Source organism: Phaseolus vulgaris, chromosome 11 (assembly GCF_000499845.2).
Source record: "Phaseolus vulgaris cultivar G19833 chromosome 11, P. vulgaris v2.0, whole genome shotgun sequence".
In the NCBI taxonomy this organism is placed as follows: Eukaryota; Viridiplantae; Streptophyta; class Magnoliopsida; order Fabales; family Fabaceae; genus Phaseolus; species Phaseolus vulgaris.
The window spans coordinates 4,318,713-4,337,166 of NC_023749.2; the positions used below are offsets into that span (position 1 = coordinate 4,318,713).

At 31.6% G+C, this 18,454-nt stretch overlaps 3 protein-coding genes and 1 non-coding gene across 5 annotated transcripts; 3 read left to right on the forward strand and 1 right to left on the reverse strand.

Annotated features, from left to right (window-relative positions):
- Positions 1–1,709: 1,709 nt before the first annotated feature.
- On the forward strand, positions 1,710–6,263 carry LOC137833080 (protein TIC 62, chloroplastic). The gene is made up of 14 exons (XM_068641459.1): positions 1,710–2,064; positions 2,281–2,398; positions 2,469–2,541; positions 2,630–2,681; positions 2,774–2,950; positions 3,231–3,312; positions 3,453–3,525; positions 3,605–3,715; positions 4,551–4,703; positions 4,886–5,019; positions 5,166–5,354; positions 5,503–5,697; positions 5,897–5,979; positions 6,063–6,263. The coding sequence occupies exons 1-13, from the start codon at positions 1,890–1,892 to the stop codon at positions 5,949–5,951; spliced, it is 1,587 nt and encodes a 528-aa protein (XP_068497560.1). The 5' UTR covers positions 1,710–1,889; the 3' UTR covers positions 5,952–5,979; positions 6,063–6,263.
- Positions 6,264–9,530: 3,267 nt separating this feature from the next.
- TRNAM-CAU (transfer RNA methionine (anticodon CAU)) lies at positions 9,531–9,602 on the reverse strand. The gene has a single exon. It is a non-coding gene; the product is annotated as a tRNA-Met (tRNA).
- A 676-nt stretch (positions 9,603–10,278) lies between these two features.
- LOC137833090 (uncharacterized) lies at positions 10,279–12,840 on the forward strand. The gene is made up of 7 exons (XM_068641466.1): positions 10,279–10,443; positions 10,531–10,627; positions 10,695–10,833; positions 11,159–11,241; positions 11,372–11,506; positions 11,590–11,694; positions 12,530–12,840. The coding sequence occupies exons 1-7, from the start codon at positions 10,388–10,390 to the stop codon at positions 12,659–12,661; spliced, it is 747 nt and encodes a 248-aa protein (XP_068497567.1). The 5' UTR covers positions 10,279–10,387; the 3' UTR covers positions 12,662–12,840.
- A 1,555-nt stretch (positions 12,841–14,395) lies between these two features.
- LOC137817191 (probable E3 ubiquitin-protein ligase ARI2) lies at positions 14,396–18,204 on the forward strand. Of its 2 annotated transcripts, none has more exons than XM_068620456.1 (7): positions 14,396–14,799; positions 15,288–15,320; positions 15,406–15,682; positions 15,787–16,267; positions 16,437–16,982; positions 17,067–17,197; positions 17,679–18,204. In XM_068620456.1, exons 1-7 carry the CDS (start codon positions 14,677–14,679, stop codon positions 17,822–17,824), a joined length of 1,737 nt encoding a protein of 578 aa, XP_068476557.1. In that variant the 5' UTR covers positions 14,396–14,676; the 3' UTR covers positions 17,825–18,204. The 2 variants fall into 2 exon arrangements, with proteins under 2 accessions (XP_068476557.1, XP_068476607.1); XM_068620506.1 differs by having other exon boundaries at positions 14,403–14,799; positions 17,607–18,204.
- The last annotated feature ends 250 nt before the right edge of the window (positions 18,205–18,454 follow it).

An 18,454-nucleotide genomic window follows, 5' to 3' on the forward strand; every position in this document is an offset into this window, starting at 1 on the left:
GACAATACAAATACCAAGTGGTTCAAATTAGGGATCTTAGGTTTACTCTTTGAACCCGCCAAATTGTTAGGTTCACTGTTTGAGCCCGCCAAATGTGTATTGGTCTGGTTTCCTATCAGTCCCTTATTTTTTTTATACTTTTAAAGAAAGATTTCATATTTTTGGAATAAAAATTGATAATAATCAATGTTTCATATAAAATTTTATTTACATTAATTTCTTTATACATCATTTGATTTATTAAAGTATTGTTGATATTTTCTTTATTTTGTTAGGTATTAAATTTTCTTCTATCATAATATTAAAATTTAATTTAAATTTATTGTTTTTTCTTGTATTAATATATTAATTATTATAACAAAATAAATAGATCTAGTTTTTTTAAAAAAATAAATTTAAAAAAATTGAAAAGTGATGAGTTAACAAAATTAAACTGTTTTTTTAAGCCTCTTTCTCCTTGTGTAGCGTATGTGATCATCTAATTTTGTGCTCATATGTCAGTTAAATACACATTGCTGCCTTTTTTTTTTACCTAAACGCCCTACCATGTGTAAATTTAATCCCTTTTTGTTATCAGGGTTTTAGCAATACTTTGGCTTTGGGTCAAAATACTGAGTGAAGTTCAGTTTCACTTGGGTGATTTCTCTCATCTTCATGTTAATTGCTGGGCTATATATGTCTCTTTTCATTATTTATTTCTTCCTTGCCTTGGCAGTTTCTTACTGCACCCCACAAAATTGCGCAAAGACAAAACTGTCCCTATATAAACTGTACATTTTTTTTTGTATTCTGGATTATGAAATCCAGTAAATTTTCGAATTGACGCTTCCGGTAAATTTTCGGATTGGTGCATCCGGTAATCTCCCGGATTGATGCTTCCGGTAGTACATGAATGATAGTGTTAATCCAAAATAAAAAATGCAAAACATCCATAATTAAAAAAACTATTACGAATCCGCCAATTCATAATTCAAAATATGCATTCCGGATTCAGAAATCCATAATTGAAAAAAATCATTCTGGATCCACCAATCCGTAATAGAAACTAGGCTTCCGGATTTAGCAATCCAGAAATCAATAATTTATGCAAACTTTGCTTCTGGAACACCCCCTCATCGGGAATGCAACATGATTCACTTCCGGATTGATGAATTCGTAACACACTCCCAGATCCCAAAATTGTGGGGGTCAGTTTCGGAATTTACAAAATTGTGGGGGTGCAGGAAGAAAAATGTAGGGGTGCAGGAAGAGACTGCCCCTTGCCTTATGTATAGGTCTATCTTACTTATTATCACTATGTTATGTGTTTGTTTGCCCTTGATGTTCAAAACATGCCTTATTTTTTCTAACTGGACCCGTAATTATAATACAACCGTTGAAGAGTTCAAGAGTCTATGCAGCAACTCATGAAGGAAGGTCCCTCAAATATGAAGACAAATGTTTCTGCGAATTCAAATTTTCAACCATTCACTTTTTTCAACAGCACTCTTGTGTCTTTTTGTAATTTATTTTCCTGTGTTGCAATTTAAATAATATAAGGAAAAAGTATCACTTTTCTTGTTCATTTTTTATCAACATTATTCTTTCTGAATAAATTGGGCTAACTTTGTAACATTAGTTCTGAATATATGACAACTTTTTTGTAACATTATAGATATAATAACTTCAGGCATTAGATTTTTTTAAACCACATAAATTGCATGTTATGTGGAATCTATGTAATCAATATCTTAAGGAGTCACACATGTGGGGCAGGTGCATCATATCCACAGAGAGTAGAGGATGGCATTGGTGCCATTGAGAGAAGATAGCAATGGATAACATCATCAAAACTAAACTTCACAATTCTCCTTCTCATCATAATCCTCCACAACCTTCTACCTGTGCCTATGGAGGCTTTCTCCCTACAGTCGCTCACTCTAACCACCATCCCCTCCTCCTTGTCCCATAGAGGGGCCACTGAGAAACCTTGTGCCCATGTTAGCCTTTCCCATTTCACAAGGTACCCTTGTACCACAAGGTCAACAAAACACAGAATTCGTTGCACCAAAGCTCAAGCTTCAGGTAATAAATGTTGTTCCTTCTCTCTCACAAAATATGTTAATTTGGAATATAAATTTTTTGATGTGCAAAAGTTACTTAAACTTGTTTCAATCCATTCAATTTTAGACTGAGAATCAATTCATCAACCTGAGATAACATATGTATACATTAATCTAAAGTAAAAAATAAAAAAAACTTGCTTTTTTTGTGAATCTAAACATGCACCTTGTATACAAGGTTCAACAAAATCTAGTGTGGGTACTGCTGAGGGGATATCTGAGAAAACAGATTCCAAGGATGATAACTTAGTATTTGTTGCGGGTGCTACTGGTAAAGTTGGTTCACGGACAGTGAGGTACGTTTATTAGTTGTTACTCTGCATTTTCCTTTCAAAATGCTAAGTAATGATAGTTTCTCTCATTCAGGGAGCTGATAAAGCTTGGATTTAGAGTCAGAGCTGGAGTGCGGAGTGCTCAGAGGGCGGGTGCATTAATTGAGGTGGTGTAAGAATTAGTTATTTGAAAAATGTTATGTGACTAATATCTTGTGTAAAAAAGATATGCATTAAAGATACAAATATGTGCAGAGTGTTCAACAATTGAAGCTTGATGGTACAAGTGCAACTGGAGAGGGACAAGGTAAGGCAAGAAAGTTTTGAAATCAATATGTCTTGGTTCCAACAACAAAATGCTGGTGTATTGAATAACATTGTTTTTGGGTTTTAGCCCAGCTGTAGAGAAGCTTGAAATTGTGGAATGTGATTTGGAGAAACCAGATACAATTGGATTGGCATTAGGCAATGCGTCAACAGTGATATGTACCATTGGTGCCAGTGAGAAGGAAGTTTTTGACATCACTGGACCCTTTCGGATAGATTATCAGGCCACCAAAAATCTAATTGATGCTGGTAACAAAGAACTTTCACTGTCTTATGTTTAAATGCCATGTGCATTCTGTATGTTTTGGTCTTTATTTGTCTTGACATTATTTGCTACTCCAATTTTTTTAAGCCTCAATCTTAATCTTGATCGAAACACAAACAAACACAGATATTGAAATCAGCCTGGCCTGATCAGTCAATGCTTATTATTTGTTATTTTTTATGTATTTTTGTCTTGAGCAGTAATTAATTCATATTGTACTGAAAGTTGAAAACACAAATGTAAAGTGTGTTCTATGTATTGCAGCAACTGTTGCCAAAGTAAATCACTTCATACTGGTTACTTCACTGGGAACGAACAAAATTGGCTTCCCTGCAGCTATCCTCAAGTGAGTGTGAAAGCTTTGTCATGTACTTGCTGTGTTCAACAATTTCCATGTTTGTAGTTTGTAGTCAAGCAGTAGTTATTATTGTTCACATATTGAGATCAGAACGCAGTTCAACTGATTGCCTAATTCTGCTTCTGAAGTTTGTTTTGGGGAGTACTAATTTGGAAAAGGAAGGCAGAAGAAGCACTGGTGGCCAGTGGACTTCCATACACAGTGAGTCATTATGAATCTCTTGTAGTAATTTCACCCAAGTTCAGGGTTCTATTTGACTAATTATTTTGTCAATCTTCAGATAGTGAGACCTGGAGGTATGGAGAGACCTACTGATGCTTTCAAGGAAACTCATAATATAACCCTGTCAACAGAAGACACTTTATTTGGCGGTCTGGTGTCAAACCTTCAGGTAGTTATCATGTGAAATGTTATGTTTTCTTGTGTGTAGCTATAAATTATGGTAGGCATATGGCACATGTTAACTCTGATTTTCTAACTTTACAGTACCCAAGTACTGATAAATAATAAATAAAAGTAAGTGAATTTCCTTTTTTTAAGCATTGCAATTTAAGAAAAATGCTTTTGTGTGTGATGGAATGTGACTACAAGCAGCTCCCAGTTTTTTGCCTGAAAATTGATACAAAAAATAGTACTAGTAAATGTTATTCTTATCCTACTTTCCTTTTGGCACTCTTCTAGTTCGTGATTATATATTTTCTTGGTAGGATCATTGCCAATATAATTTCATAAAAGCTTACAATGCATTGACTGGAAATTGAAGATCATGCTAATGAGTGTCCTGAATGAGAGTGCATTAGAATCCAACATTACAATTGCGCACAAAACCTTTGTACTTTTGATTCCTTAACCAATGGATCTGGATTATCATTCTCCTCCTTCCCATAATCCCCACCCTGAATCTAGTAGGTAATGTATATGTATAAGTTTAAATATGATTGCTAACTTTGCTATCTGCTGTCTTACCATAGAGTATATCTGATTATGAATATCTATCTACTGAGGCCAATACCACCACTTTTAATTAATCCATGCTTGTTTGTCTTGTCTGCACATACAGAACAATATATATAATATTTACTGCCCCATGTTCCTTGTATGTATGGAAAGTAATTAAATATGTTGGCAGTTGTTGTTGCCTCTTATGAATATTAGTATGTGCTGTTGATTAAATTGGTAAATAAGTTCTAGCAAGTACAAAATTAACTTGTTCTGATTCAATGCAGATTGCTGAACTCTTGGCAGTCACGGCCAAGAATCCTGATCTATCATATTGTAAAATAGTGGAGGCAATTGCAGAGACTACTGCACCGCTGACTCCCATGGAGGAACTTCTTGCAAAGATACCTTCTCAACGCCCTTACATTTCTTCACCCAAGGTACTTCCTTCCTTATATAGTCTTGTACATTCTAAACGGATGGTTGAATCTTGAAGCATAATAGTGGAATTCATCCTGCTTATCAGTTCAACTTCCCACTGAGGGTGCTATTCTTTATTAGCCATTCTACCTTGGTATTGCTAACCAGTGATGTTAGTTAATTGTTTATTGGGATGGTTCAGAAACCAGACATTCCAGCGGCCAGTATTCCAGATCCTCCTGCTAATGTTGTGACTGCGGAACCAAGTGTTACCACTGAGCAAGAAACTTCACAACCTAAACCAGTGGCAAAACAGCCACTTTCTCCCTATACCGCGTAAGCCAAGTTGCAAAGATTGCCTAAACAACATTAAAATAGTGAAATAATTTGCACTTTCTGATTAGGTAATAAGGATTAGGACACAACCAACTTTTCATTGTGGACTGTAGATGCATAAACTAATTCGATGTATGTTTTATCAGTTATGATGATTTGAAGCCACCATCATCTCCTTCTCCATCTAAGCCTGGTGGTGGGAAACAAGCAAAGATCAGTGAGACAGTGCCAAAACCAAGTGCTTCAGATACTCCAAGTAGTGTGTCAGGAGTAGATGGCATCACTCAAGCAACATCTTCATCCAAAGTGGAGAAGCCTCTTTCTCCTTATGTAGCGTAAGCTGCTTCTAATTTTTCATTCTTGTTAATACACATTAGCACCTAACCTTATATATTTTGGTTTTCAGCTTATGTCAATTCTGTCACTGCCCTCTGTGTGATTTTCTTGTTATGTTTGTTGCCTGAGGCCATGTTATGCCTGCAGATATCCTGACTTAAAGCCTCCCACTTCACCATCTCCTAATGCACCAGTTGTATCAGTTTCCACATCTGCTGCAGCTGGTGTGCCACAGATAGACACAATATCAAGTAATGGAACACCCCAACTTTCAACTGCAGATGAACCAAAGGAAGAACATCTCCCCGAACCCAAGTCAAGACCACTGTCACCTTATACGATGTGAGCTTCTTCCAACTTGCCTTCAATTTTCTTGTTTCTTTTCCAATGACTCTTCATTCCTCATGCTGAATAATTACATTTTAGAAAAATGATATATGGGGCGAGTGTTAACATTCATAGTGTTAACATTTTAGAATAGTTATATTTTGTCTTATGTTTCTTGGAGGTAGTGTTAACATTCATAGAAATGAACATTCAGGTATGAGGACTTGAAGCCTCCTGCATCACCATCACCTTCCTTCAGAAATTCCTAGGAATTGCTTTCCTATTCAATCAGACAAGGTTAGAAATGCAAATTATTACATCATAGTAAGGTTTATGCTTTGTTTATGCTGTGGAAGTTAATGGACACATAATTTTGATAGAACTGTTGAAAGAGTCTAATGCAGCAACAACTCATGGAGGATCAGGATCATTTCTGCGAATTGAAATTTTCAGCAGTGTCATTTTTTTTTTTCTGTATGACCTTTCTGCCAAAACTCAACAAACACTATTGCTCCTTTTTGTAATTTACTTTCCCTATGTTGCAATTTAAACAAGGAAAAGGTATCACTTTTCATGTTCAATTTTTTAAAATTTAGTTTTATTATTTTCATGTTCAATTTTATTCACGGGTAATTAATCGCTTTCCATGGTGTTGTAATTTGGATTTGGAAAGGATTGTCTTATTTATCAAAGGGGAAAATAATATATGCTTTTAGTTATTTAGTACCTAGAGAAAAACCTAGAAAAAAAAATCAATCTTAACAGTAAAAATGTCCCTTTTTTTTCACATGGCTTATATATAATTTTACATACTTCATATCTTTTTAGAAAATGATTGAATTATTTTTTAAAATATTAATAAAATATTCTAATTTAATATTTATTTTACTTTAACATTTAATTTTTACTTTTTTTCCTTCTTCTCTAAACTCAATTACTTACTCCATTTATTTATTTATTTTTAAAATGTACCACCTTTCTCGTAAATCTAAACAACTTACACTTTTAATTTAAATTAATTATACACGTTTTATTATTATTTTTAAATATATTTTATATTTTTTTTAAATTGTGTGAAATTCATGAGATACAGATTAATTATCAATAATAATTCCTAAACTGTTTAGTTTTAGTTTTAATTCCACTGACAATAATTTTTTTTTAAAATATTTTTCGTTCAATTGTGAATTAACATGTATACTAATTACTTTCAAAATCATAAAATAATTTTTAATTACATTATTAATTCGTGGAAAATTAACTCGTTATATTATATTTTGATTAAATTTTTTCAAAAAGTTTATGAGAAAATATGCTATATTGAGCTTTAAAATATTATATTTAATTTTATTTTGAAAAGTGAGTATATAATAATTGATTTTCTTTGAGGTTCAAATAATAAATTTGTTTACATTATTTGTCACTTCAACAAAATCAATGTCAAATTCGGATCCTCATTAAACAGAAGATGAAAGAAAAAAATTATTTTAGCTGGCAAGATGTTGGTGGCTAAGAGAATGCAAATAAATTCGAAGCAGAAGCCTTTTTGAAATATAAAATATAAATATATTTTATAAGCTTTACATTTGTAATAATTTCTTTTTAATAAAAAAAATTGCCTAAAAAGTTATTATAATTACCACATAATGGATTTAAAAAACAAAATAAACTTATCACTCCCAATCAATCTTTTATTCTAATATTTTTCAGTTCACTAAAATGTATTTAGTAACAAATTTTAGGGTTTAGGATTTATAAAAACAACAATTTGTAACTCTTAATATTTTTATCAAATGCCAGATAAAATTATTCTTAATAAATTTTAATTGTGCTATTGTAATTATTGTAAATAAAATTACTATATTTCAAAACACCAGATTATTTGGTTCTCAGTTACAATTCCTTATTATGTATCTACATCCTCATAAACAATACATAGATTTTAGATTTTTAAAATATTTGTATTAGATTTTTAGTTCTGTATTTATATGAATTATTCAATTTAATCTATTTTTTATTAAAAATTATAATTACATTTCTTAAATTTCAATTCAATATCAGCTTATCCCTTGACACAAATAATGTTAGCACTGTGCATAGGTAACGTAAAAAAAATATACATGTGACATTAAATTATTTTCTATTCCACATTTATATAATTTATTCAATTTAGTTATTATATCATAGAAAAAATTCAAATCCCTTAATTTTTTTTTATAAAATAGTGGCAATGTAGTTTTATTGGAGTTTTCAATTAAGTCAATAAACTTCTTTTTCTTACACATTTTATATATTTTGCTAATCATGGTTTTCTAAGTTCAAAATTATGAAATTTTAAATTAATTAATTATTTATTTGATAGCAAGTTGGATAAATATCAAATGAAAGTATTAAATAATAATTATAAAAAATAAAAATATTTAATTATATAAAATAAATTATGAAACAAAATAAACTCATATTAATTTTTAAATATGAATTTTTGCATTGATTTTCTGTTGTCGTGGTGAAGTTTGGTCCTCACTCACTCTCTTACATTCATTTTTAAATTAGTAAGTTTCTCAATTTCTTTTTCATAACAAACTACAACGGTAAATCTAACACATTTTTTTTTTTTTTTTTGCGTTTTAGACATGTGGTTGCTTATTTATTCACTATTTTTCTCCTAAATCCTTTTTCTTTTTTTTCTTTTTTTAAAGACTCAAATATTTATTTTTTTCTTATCAAAAGCACTAAAATAATTATTTTATAAACATTAACCATTCACCACTTTTTTTTGTCTTCAAATATAATTTTTTAAGTCTTTAAAACAGAAAAGAGAAAAATATTTTATTAAAATTTATTTACATATTTTTATTTTGTTCTCAAACTTCTTGAATATGAAAGTGTATAAGTCATTAATCCATAGTAAAGAAGATCCAGAGGAGGAAACACAGAGAGAAAAATGGAAACAAAAATATTTATTTATTTATATTGAAATTGACTATTTTATGCAAAGGAAAAAGATGATTATTGGAATATGATATAATCATATATTTGTATTTGTTCAAATGTAACATTAATAATGACACTATAATTATTAAAATATTCTTTCTCATTTATATATTTAATTTATAAATTTAGTTCTAATAAATCTTATTACATGTATAAAAAATACATATAATCTCTTTTATTTAAATATATCTATTATGAATAATAAAATAAAAAATACTTATACATAGTTTAGTCGTAAAGATAAAGTGAATATATGACCATCCCAAAAGTTAGTTCCTATACACACAATGAATAATAATTATCTTTATACAAATTCATTGCAATCCTTAGTTATAAATGTTCATATTCACTTAAAATAATGATGTGTTTTTATCGTACAACATGAAATTAATATTTTAATTTTAAAAAATATTGGTAACATAAAACTATTTGATTCTTTTATTATAAATACATGTATAATAATTTTCTAAATTAATTTTAATATATGCTAAAATAAAATGATTAATTTAAAATTAATTGTACATTTGCTTTTTCTTATTCTATTAAGTGATTATAAAAATAGTCACCTGATTTATATGACAACTCACATAATTATTAATATTTTATTGTTAATGTTATCCATGAATACTAAATAGAAAACTTATAAACTAAATCTTGTTATATATATATATATATATTTAACATATAGACTTTTTTTTATCTATTTGAATAAATTTTTTTCAAGTTTTAGAAAATATAAAGTTTAAAAATATTATGAGTTTTCTTATTAATTGTTATTTTTTTAAAATTCTGTATTATGTACAAGAAAAAAAAAACAGCTTAAAAAGGAGTAAAAAAATTAGGAAGCTACTCTTTATCAGAGCCAGGTTTCGATCCTGGGACCTGTGGGTTATGGGCCCACCACGCTTCCGCTGCGCCACTCTGATTTGTTGAAAAGTTACATCGTTTTTAATCATATGTACGTTTTCATTAAAAAAAACTGTTTAGTGAAAAAGCTCCTTCTGTTATTCATGTCAATGGGAAGAAAATTTAATGTAAAATTGTATATCTAACAAATTAAGAATAAAATGAAATAAAATTGGCAAACTCAGTTATGTTGGTCAAATTGTTCAAATTATCCAATTAAGCTGATTGGAGGAACTGTAAGATTATAAATTATAAGAATATAAAAAAAAGGTTCATGGAACCTTATATTTATCAGATTTTAAACAAGTGAGTTGAAACTAACTGATTTGGTGACAGAATCAATGCAAAAAGAATTCAGTAACTAAACTTTTGAGTAATGTAAAAATAATTCAGAAACAAGGTGTTTTCTTTTACTTAAGGGTCAAATAATAAATCACCAATTCATAAATAAATGTATATATTTCAAACTTGAATGCACACCACTGAACTAAATATTTAATAAATTTAAAATATTTTAATAATTTAAAATTGAAAAAAGTGTAAAGAGTATGTAGACATAGAATTGAACATAGCCGTTAAAATCATAACGGATTCCGACAAAAAGATGTATTTTTAACCGTAAATCAATTATATCCGTTGCAACCATCATGTGTTTTTGATTTAATCTTAACTGTTTTTCTTTTTCACCGTTAAGTGTCAACGGTTACTCATAAAATTCAATTTACTGTGACTTCTTTCTTAATCTGTTCCCAAGGAATAAAGGGGTTTGGTGTTAGGGTTTTGGATTGAAGTTTGAAGAGGAACAATGGAAGATACGCCAACACCTTCAACTGCGTTGGCCTACCTTAATCCCTCCTACTGGTAAACACCATTCATTTATCAAAGCTTCTCAACAATTTTGGATAATTTCTCAAAAAGTTATTTTGATGTTCTTTTTGTTGGTGTCAGGGATGAGAGGTTTACGAAGGAGGAACAATATGAGTGGTTCAAGGATTATTCCCATTTTCGCCACTTGATTCAACCCCATCTCACGCCCCATTCCGCTGTATGCTTCGTTCACGCATTAGGTTACGATTTGTGATGGAATGTGGCTAACGCGAATGTATTTGCAGGTCCTGGAGCTTGGATGTGGAAACTCACAAATGTGTGAACAATTGCATAAGGATGGCACAAATAACATAACTTGCATTGATCTTTCACATGTTGCGGTTGAAAACATGCAAAAGAGATTACTCTCCCGGGGATTCAAAGGTCAGCTTCTGCATTCGAACTAAGGTCCTGTTAGGATAAACTTCGTTGGAGAAAAAAAATAAAATAAGTCGTTTCTTAAAATAAAACTGATTTTAACTTGTTCATTCATAAGGCAATTTGAAGTTATACATGAAACTAATTTTACTTTTTCACTAGAAAAGCTTGTCTAAGGAGCTTGGTTAATTGCTAGACATGAAACATATGAATATGGGTGTGCGTTTGACTATCAACATTAGCTTTTTCACGTGATTCTGTGTTTCTGCTTGTTATGTGGTTTACATGTTTTTGTTGTCATGATTTTACGTGTTTTTATTTCTGTGATTAGACATAAAAGTGCTGCAAGCTGATATGCTAGAGCTACCTTTTGGGGATGAGTGTTTTGATTTGGTTATTGAGAAAGGAACTATGGTAAATTGAATGATTTTTCTTTCGTTTATGATGGGATTTTGGCTTGATGTCTTCAACTAATGATTGTGGTTTCCGAATGATGATTGTTTGAATTGAAGTTTATGGGATACATGTGATTTTGGTTTTGAAGGATGTATTGTTCGTGGACAGTGGTGACCCATGGAATCCAAAGCCTGAAACTATATCCAAGGTCATGGCCACTTTGAAAGGAGTTCACAGGGTTTTGAAAGCTGGTGGCACTTTTATTTCAGTAACTTTTGGCCAGGTTTAAAAAAAGAACTGTTTGGTGTGGCTCTTTTCATTTGTTGCTGTGATTGATTCTCTAATATATTTAAAATTTCTTGGCAGCCACATTTCAGGCGCCCTATATTTAACGCTCCAGATTTCACCTGGTCTGTTGAGTGGACTACTTTTGGTGAAACGTTCCACTATTTTGTCTACATTCTTAAGAAGGTTGGTCCGTGTAATCTTACTTGTTTTTATTCTGATAAAAACAAATGTTTGTTCCTTATTATTTTAAGGTATTGCTACCAAGACTTGAACATGTGAGTTTTCTACCAAAATCCCCAATTCCATTTACTACCTTTTATAGTGAATACTCATTCTGGTCCTTTAAATTTAAACTTGACTTCACGTTGTCAATTTGGCTCTTCTCATCTGTATTTTTGTACTCCAATAACCAATTTGATGGCTAAAATGACACATCAAAGAACCAATTTAATGTCATGCATATCTTTCAAGGACAAGGTTGTTGAATTTTTAAATACTGGACCATGTGATGTTGCATATTCCTTTGAAAAATCTAACATACTCCTACTTTTTTTACAATTAAAAACTGCTACCTTTTGCAATGATATAGATAATTATTCTATTCTCATGAGAAAGTATAGATTTCATCAGGAGTACTGAGTGTATCTTTTCTCGGGTGAGGGAGGGTTTTTAAATAGTGTGCTATACATGGATGGGGAATTCAAGGTTGGATCTCCTCCTTTGATGGAGATCTAGGTGAAATCTGATAGTGTGTTCAGATAACAAGAATAAATTCCACCTCACAAAATCATGGTGATACCTTGAAAACCCAGAAGTGACTATTTGTTGTTTTGTCCTCTCCGTGAAGAAATAATCATTTCTCACCATGAGGCTAATTCAAACGAACAATGAGTTGTTTCTTGAATGTAGTTCTGGTTTGTTATATATGATTTAGTGTAGAATTGTTCATAAGAGACCTTAATAAATGATGATTATGACTGCGTTTTTGTTTTAAATGTTTTGATGAAACATTTTTCAGGGACAGAGATCATCATATGATGATATGCCACCTACAAAGGGGTTTGAAGCACCATCTATTAATCTACTTCATGAAGAATTAGAAAATGAAGATTTTGCTTTCCGAATCAATGTTGACGAGTTGAACTATTAGCTTGTATCGCACGAAGCTTTGTCATCAATTTCAATGTATTTTTCTTACTGCAATTTTAGTTTCCTTGCTTCAAAGGAGGAGTGCAATTATCATAACAGTGAATTCAAACAAACTAATGTGGCTCCAAACTTGTAATTCTACTTTGTTGAAAAGTTAATGAAAGTAACTTAAGTTGCTAAGGTTGACATGTTTTAGGATAACTACCTTAAATTGTGTTTGAATGAGAAATTGTAAAATTTTAAGGAATTTGAAAATGTTGCAAGTTTAAATTGCTTTGATTTAAGCTTTCTATATTTTTTAAATATTTGTTTTGGATAAATTAATTCAATCTTCCTACATTTCTATTTTTTAATTTGGATATGTAATTTAATTTCTATAGTAGTATTAGATATTAAATACGTATTTAGAAAAATAACATTTTAATATCAAACTTTAGTTAAATTAAAATATTTAATATGAGAGAAGATACCTAAATATGAGAAAGGAAAGAGGAATAAGAATCTTAAATATGCCTGCTTATTTGATTTTGTTTAATGACTATTTTTAAAAGAGTCCTTTTCAATTATCCCAAATTACTTTCTTTAAAAATTATTTATTAAGGTAACTGATAAATATAAAATACTAAAAATAAAGACTTGGATTATTTTTATTTTAGAGTATTTACATTTGTATTTTTAACTTTTAATTGATTAAAACTTTTTGACTCTTTATTTACAAATTATTTATTTAATTTAATTTAATTTTATTTACTTTCAAGTATATTATATATTTTTTCACATTTTACATCCTATTATTCATGGGACTATCTCCTAAAATGTTCCAATCAAATTTAAAACAAACTCAAGATATTCTAATTTCAAATAAACATAATACATGTTAATTAATATAATTATTGAAAATAAATAATATATATATATATATATATATATATATATATATCATAACCTAATAAGTGAACCGATTCATTTAATTTATTAGTTAAAAAGATTTAAGTCGGATTGGAGGTAAGTTGATCGATAACCCACTAATGATAATTCTTTAATATTTGTAAAATTTTTCATTATAATTATGTTGATTTGATCTAATGTAACATTATTTATTTATATATTACATGCTATCACAAACAGTTTTCAAACCATATCAGTTCACTTATTCAAGAGTAAATTAATTTAAAATCAAATATAAAATATTAGACAGTTTTCTGAAATATTTGTATTGAAAATATAAAAAAACTATTTTGGGAATGTAACCAAGTATATGAATCTCAAAATTTCCCAAGATTACGTCAGAAAATATATATTTCTGGCAGCCTAATAGAATATTTGCTATCTGTAAAGAAAAGGGCTGTAAAACAATAATAGTTTTTTTCCACAAAGTGCATTTTTTTTTCAGGAAATACAGGTAAATATAATCTACAGGCGAAAATAATTGGGGAAAAAGTACAAATAATACATTTCTTTATTTATTAAAAATTAAAGAAAAAATCTGGGGTGACCAATAAAGTTAACTTGAATAAAGAGAAGACAGTGAACAATTGTTTTATTATTGAATATAATTATCATCATTTCATTGTCCCATCCCGTTATACTCGAAATAAAATTAAATAATAATGTATAATTAATTAACAAAAATAAAATGGAAATTAAATGTGGAATAGTTCTATGACTTGAAAATATGTCAGAAATTGAAAAATAATAGTAATAATTAATATCTGATAATGTTTACGAAAGAGTAAATCAATAGCAAACAAATAATAATAATTTTGTAACTATATAAGGGAAAGGGATTGCGAAAAACTGCAAAGGAAGAAGGAAAGGTTGTTTCTCTCTCTTTTTGTGCGTTTTGGTGAGTGGCTGCGCTCTGTCTTGCCGGCCATCTCGTCGGAATTTCAGTTATTGATTTTCCGATCACCGGATTCGATCGAATATCGAATCCCTAATTGTGCGATAGTGGTTTATTTCATCAATTGAATTTGAATACGCATTCAATCGTGTTTTGGGGTGGGGGTGCTGGAGATGGAGGATTATGCGAGCAGCGACGAGGATTACCATTACGACTCCGATCAAGATGACTCCGTCGAGGCTTATGAAAACGACGAGGATTACGCGTTGCTATCTTCCAAGGGTCCCACTACTAAGGTATTCGCTTCCGATAGGATACATCGTTCTTGGGATAATCCCAATTTTTTATTTTATCTTTTCTTGTCTTTAAAACCCTCACTTGTTGGATTTCCTCCTCTCGCTATTATTTGTGTGAGGGTGTGTGTATGTGTTTTCTTTTCTTGTATTGGTTTGTGAATTGATTGTCATCACGATAAGGTGCATTATCTTGGGTTTTGTATTGAGATGGGTTTGTTGAAGGTTGGGGCTTTAGGAACTGCTTTGAATTTTGTTTCTTGGTTGGACTGCGTAACATGAACGTTTTGGACTTTCTTGAATTCTTTAGTGGGTGCTAAATTTGTGGTTGGAATTTGAAGGGTTTGTTTGTGATTGGCATCTCAGTTTACTGTGGGCTGGTTGGGTTCTGTGATTCTATGATTAATTTTTGGGTGTGGTGTGAAGCTGGATTATTTGTGTTTTTTTCCTTAAGTTTACTGTGTTCTGACGAACTCCTTTGGAATTTGCAGGTGATTACTAAGGAATCACTTTTGGTTGCACAGGTAAATTGAAGGATGTCTTTGTGTGTTTTGTTTGGATAAATTATATATGTACGTTTTACTGAGATCACTATGCATATTGTTGCAGAAGGAGGATTTGCGCAGAGTGATGGAGATGCTATCGGTAAGAGAGCAACATGCTCGTACACTGCTAATTTATCATCGTTGGGATGTGGAGAAGTTGTTTGCAGTGTATGTAGACAAGGGGAAAGCATTTCTCTTTGGTGAGGCTGGTGTTAGTGTGGATCAACATCCCGACTCTGACTCATCCGTTCCTTCTACAGTAATGTGCTACATCTGCATGGAGGATGTTGCTAGGGTTGAAACAACAAGAATGGACTGTGGTCATTGCTTTTGCAACTCCTGTGAGTATTTGTTTGGTTATACACGACTTTTGGTTTTGCACAATGATGGAAATTCATGCAAACTTCATTTATGAGCGTGTTTTGTATTTGTTTATATTTTACAGGTTGGATTGAACATTTTATTGTTAAAATAAATGAGGGTCAAAGTAAACGTATTAGATGCATGCAACACAAGTGCAATTCCATATGTGATGAAGCTGTCGTTAGAACTTTACTCAGTAGAAAGCACCCTGGTATGGCAGAGAAATATGAACGTTTTCTTCTTGAATCTTACATTGAAGACAATAAAAGAGTTAAATGGTGTCCCAGTACACCTCATTGTGGGAATGCAATACGGGTTGAGGATGATGAATTGTGCGAGGTAGAATGTTCATGTGGTTTACAGTTTTGTTTTAGGTGCTTGTCAGAAGCACACTCACCTTGTTCATGCCTGATGTGGGAGCTTTGGGCTAAGAAGTGTCGAGATGAATCAGAAACTGTTAATTGGATAACTGTTCATACAAAACCATGCCCAAAGTGTCACAAACCAGTGGAGAAGAACGGTGGTTGTAACTTGGTTAGCTGTATCTGTGGTCAAGCATTTTGGTGAGTTTTCCTCCTTCCTGCATTAGCATATTCTGTTAATAATTAATCTTTCTGGCTGTAAAAAATCAGTTAATCAAATATAGCAGTATGGATCAGAAGTTGAAGCCACCTCTGACACTGAGTTGACATTTACTTGTTTTTTAGTAATAATTCACCCCTTTTGGTGCAGTTGGTTGTGCGGTGGAGCTACTGGCCGAGAGCATACTTGGTCAAGTATAGCTGGTCATAGCTGTGGTCGCTACAAAGAGCAAGAAAAATCGGCAGAACGTGCAAAGAGGGATCTATATCGGTATATGCATTATCATAACCGATATAAAGCTCACACAGACTCCTTTAAGATTGAAAGCAAACTGAAAGAAACTATACAAGGGAAGATTGCCATTTCAGAAGAAAAAGATTCTACACTCAGAGATTATAGCTGGGTAAATAATGGACTTTCCAGACTTTTCAGATCTAGGAGAGTCCTATCCTATTCATATGCTTTTGCATTTTATATGTTTGGAGATGAGCTTTTTAAGGAAGAAATGACAGACGCGCAAAGGGAAATAAAACAGAACTTATTTGAGGATCAACAGCAGCAGCTTGAGGCAAATGTTGAAAAGCTCTCTAAAATTTTGGAGGAGCCTTTTGAAACCTTTTCAGATGATAAGGTTGTGGAGATAAGAATGCAGATTCTCACCCTCTCAACAATTATTGATAAGCTTTGTCAGAAAATGTGAGTGTCCGCTTTAAGAAATAAGGTTGTAGATGCATTCTTAGTTTTGACATTAATAATTGCAAATTCTGCTATTTGCTGCAGGTATGAGTGCATCGAGAATGATTTATTGGGTTCTCTTCATCTTGGCATTCATAGTATTGCTCCATACAAGTCAAAGGGCATCGAGAGGGCTTCAGAACTTTCGGTTTGCTGGAACAACAAAGTCAATACTGGTAAGTGCCTGTGTCGGTTCTGTTTGAATAATGAACCGGACCCTCTTGGCGTTAACGTTGCCATCTTGTGTTACCGCCTCTCATAATGTATTAAAGAGAAATTTTGAGTGAGCCGCTTTTGATGGTTGTTTTATGTTCTGATTTTTTGCCTGCTTTTTTAATTTATTTGTTGTGCATTAAAATGAAGTAGTCATTGTTGTGAATTTGATGCATGATATCTCTGGCCATGGTTTAATCTTTGGTGTAGATGAGCGATACATAAATAATCATGCTTGAGGGTGCTTACTCTAGAACTTGTTTTGTTTGTTGTTATTTACCCATGGAAATACAGTGGCAATTTGTAAATTTAATTTTGGAGCTTCTTTATTCTATATTATGTTATGAATGTTCTTATGTATGTTTTCTTCAGTTTGACTTTGTGGATGCTCATCAGAAATGTTACTGAGTGAAAAGGATTATTGTATATATGCTGCAAGCGTAGGTGTAACAGCTGAACTTGATCGGCCTTCCGGATCAGGGAGTTCAGATGATAATGGATGCTCTTCTCGTAAACGAGCTAGAAAAGATGGTCTTGGAGGTGGTTTTTTTGATCTAAACTTGCCGGCAGAGTTTATAGACAGGAATTGACTTTGAAGAAGGACACCTTATATAAGTACAGGCGTACAGGTCTAACATAAATTGCTTTGCTGCCTTTGGAAGGAATTAATCTTTTTGGATTTCTCACCCCATTCGCTTTCATATCTTTCACTTAGCCACTCATCTCTCTCTCTCTCTCTACTGAGATATATGTTTCTAAAGTTTATTATTCCGACGCCATTTCTACCTTGGGTTTGAAATCTTAGCGCTGTATATAGATAGCCTTGGGGGGGCATTTATTTGCTACTAGTTTTATGTAAATGGCTACCTGGGTTTCTAGCAACACCTTTCAGGACAACTTCTAGGATCCTTTTTATTCCTATCTTATGAAGTCATAGGTGGAGGTAACTTCACTCATTTTTATTGTCTTAGTTTCATCTTTTAAACAATATACTTCTTCTATTAATGTCGATGCTCTACTTTTTCATTTTCTTCCAAACCCCTCATGGTTTACAAATTCAAAACTGAAATCCCTTATACACTTGTCTACGCATACTTAACCTTTCTTAAAGAAGGTAACTTTTTTTTATGTCATGACATGGAATGCAACATTTTGTCAATTGATCAAAAGTTATTACTTAAACGGTTAAATTTCCATCACTTTCTTGATTCACTAGTCTT

Excerpts from the sequence above, each read along its gene's own strand:
- LOC137833080 (XM_068641459.1), top strand. The coding sequence starts at position 1,890 with ATGGAGGCTTTCTCCCTACAGTCGCTCACTCTAACCACCATCCCCTCC. Across the intron at positions 2,399-2,468 it reads GTTGGTTCACGGACAGTGAG|GGAGCTGATAAAGCTTGGAT; the intron begins GTACGTTTATTA and ends TCTCTCATTCAG. Across the intron at positions 2,542-2,629 it reads GGGCGGGTGCATTAATTGAG|AGTGTTCAACAATTGAAGCT; the intron begins GTGGTGTAAGAA and ends AAATATGTGCAG.
- LOC137833090 (XM_068641466.1), top strand. The coding sequence starts at position 10,388 with ATGGAAGATACGCCAACACCTTCAACTGCGTTGGCCTACCTTAATCCC. Across the intron at positions 10,444-10,530 it reads TACCTTAATCCCTCCTACTG|GGATGAGAGGTTTACGAAGG; the intron begins GTAAACACCATT and ends TGTTGGTGTCAG. Across the intron at positions 10,834-11,158 it reads ACTCTCCCGGGGATTCAAAG|ACATAAAAGTGCTGCAAGCT; the intron begins GTCAGCTTCTGC and ends TTCTGTGATTAG.
- LOC137817191 (XM_068620456.1), top strand. The coding sequence starts at position 14,677 with ATGGAGGATTATGCGAGCAGCGACGAGGATTACCATTACGACTCCGAT. Across the intron at positions 15,321-15,405 it reads AATCACTTTTGGTTGCACAG|AAGGAGGATTTGCGCAGAGT; the intron begins GTAAATTGAAGG and ends ATATTGTTGCAG. Across the intron at positions 16,268-16,436 it reads ATCTGTGGTCAAGCATTTTG|TTGGTTGTGCGGTGGAGCTA; the intron begins GTGAGTTTTCCT and ends CTTTTGGTGCAG.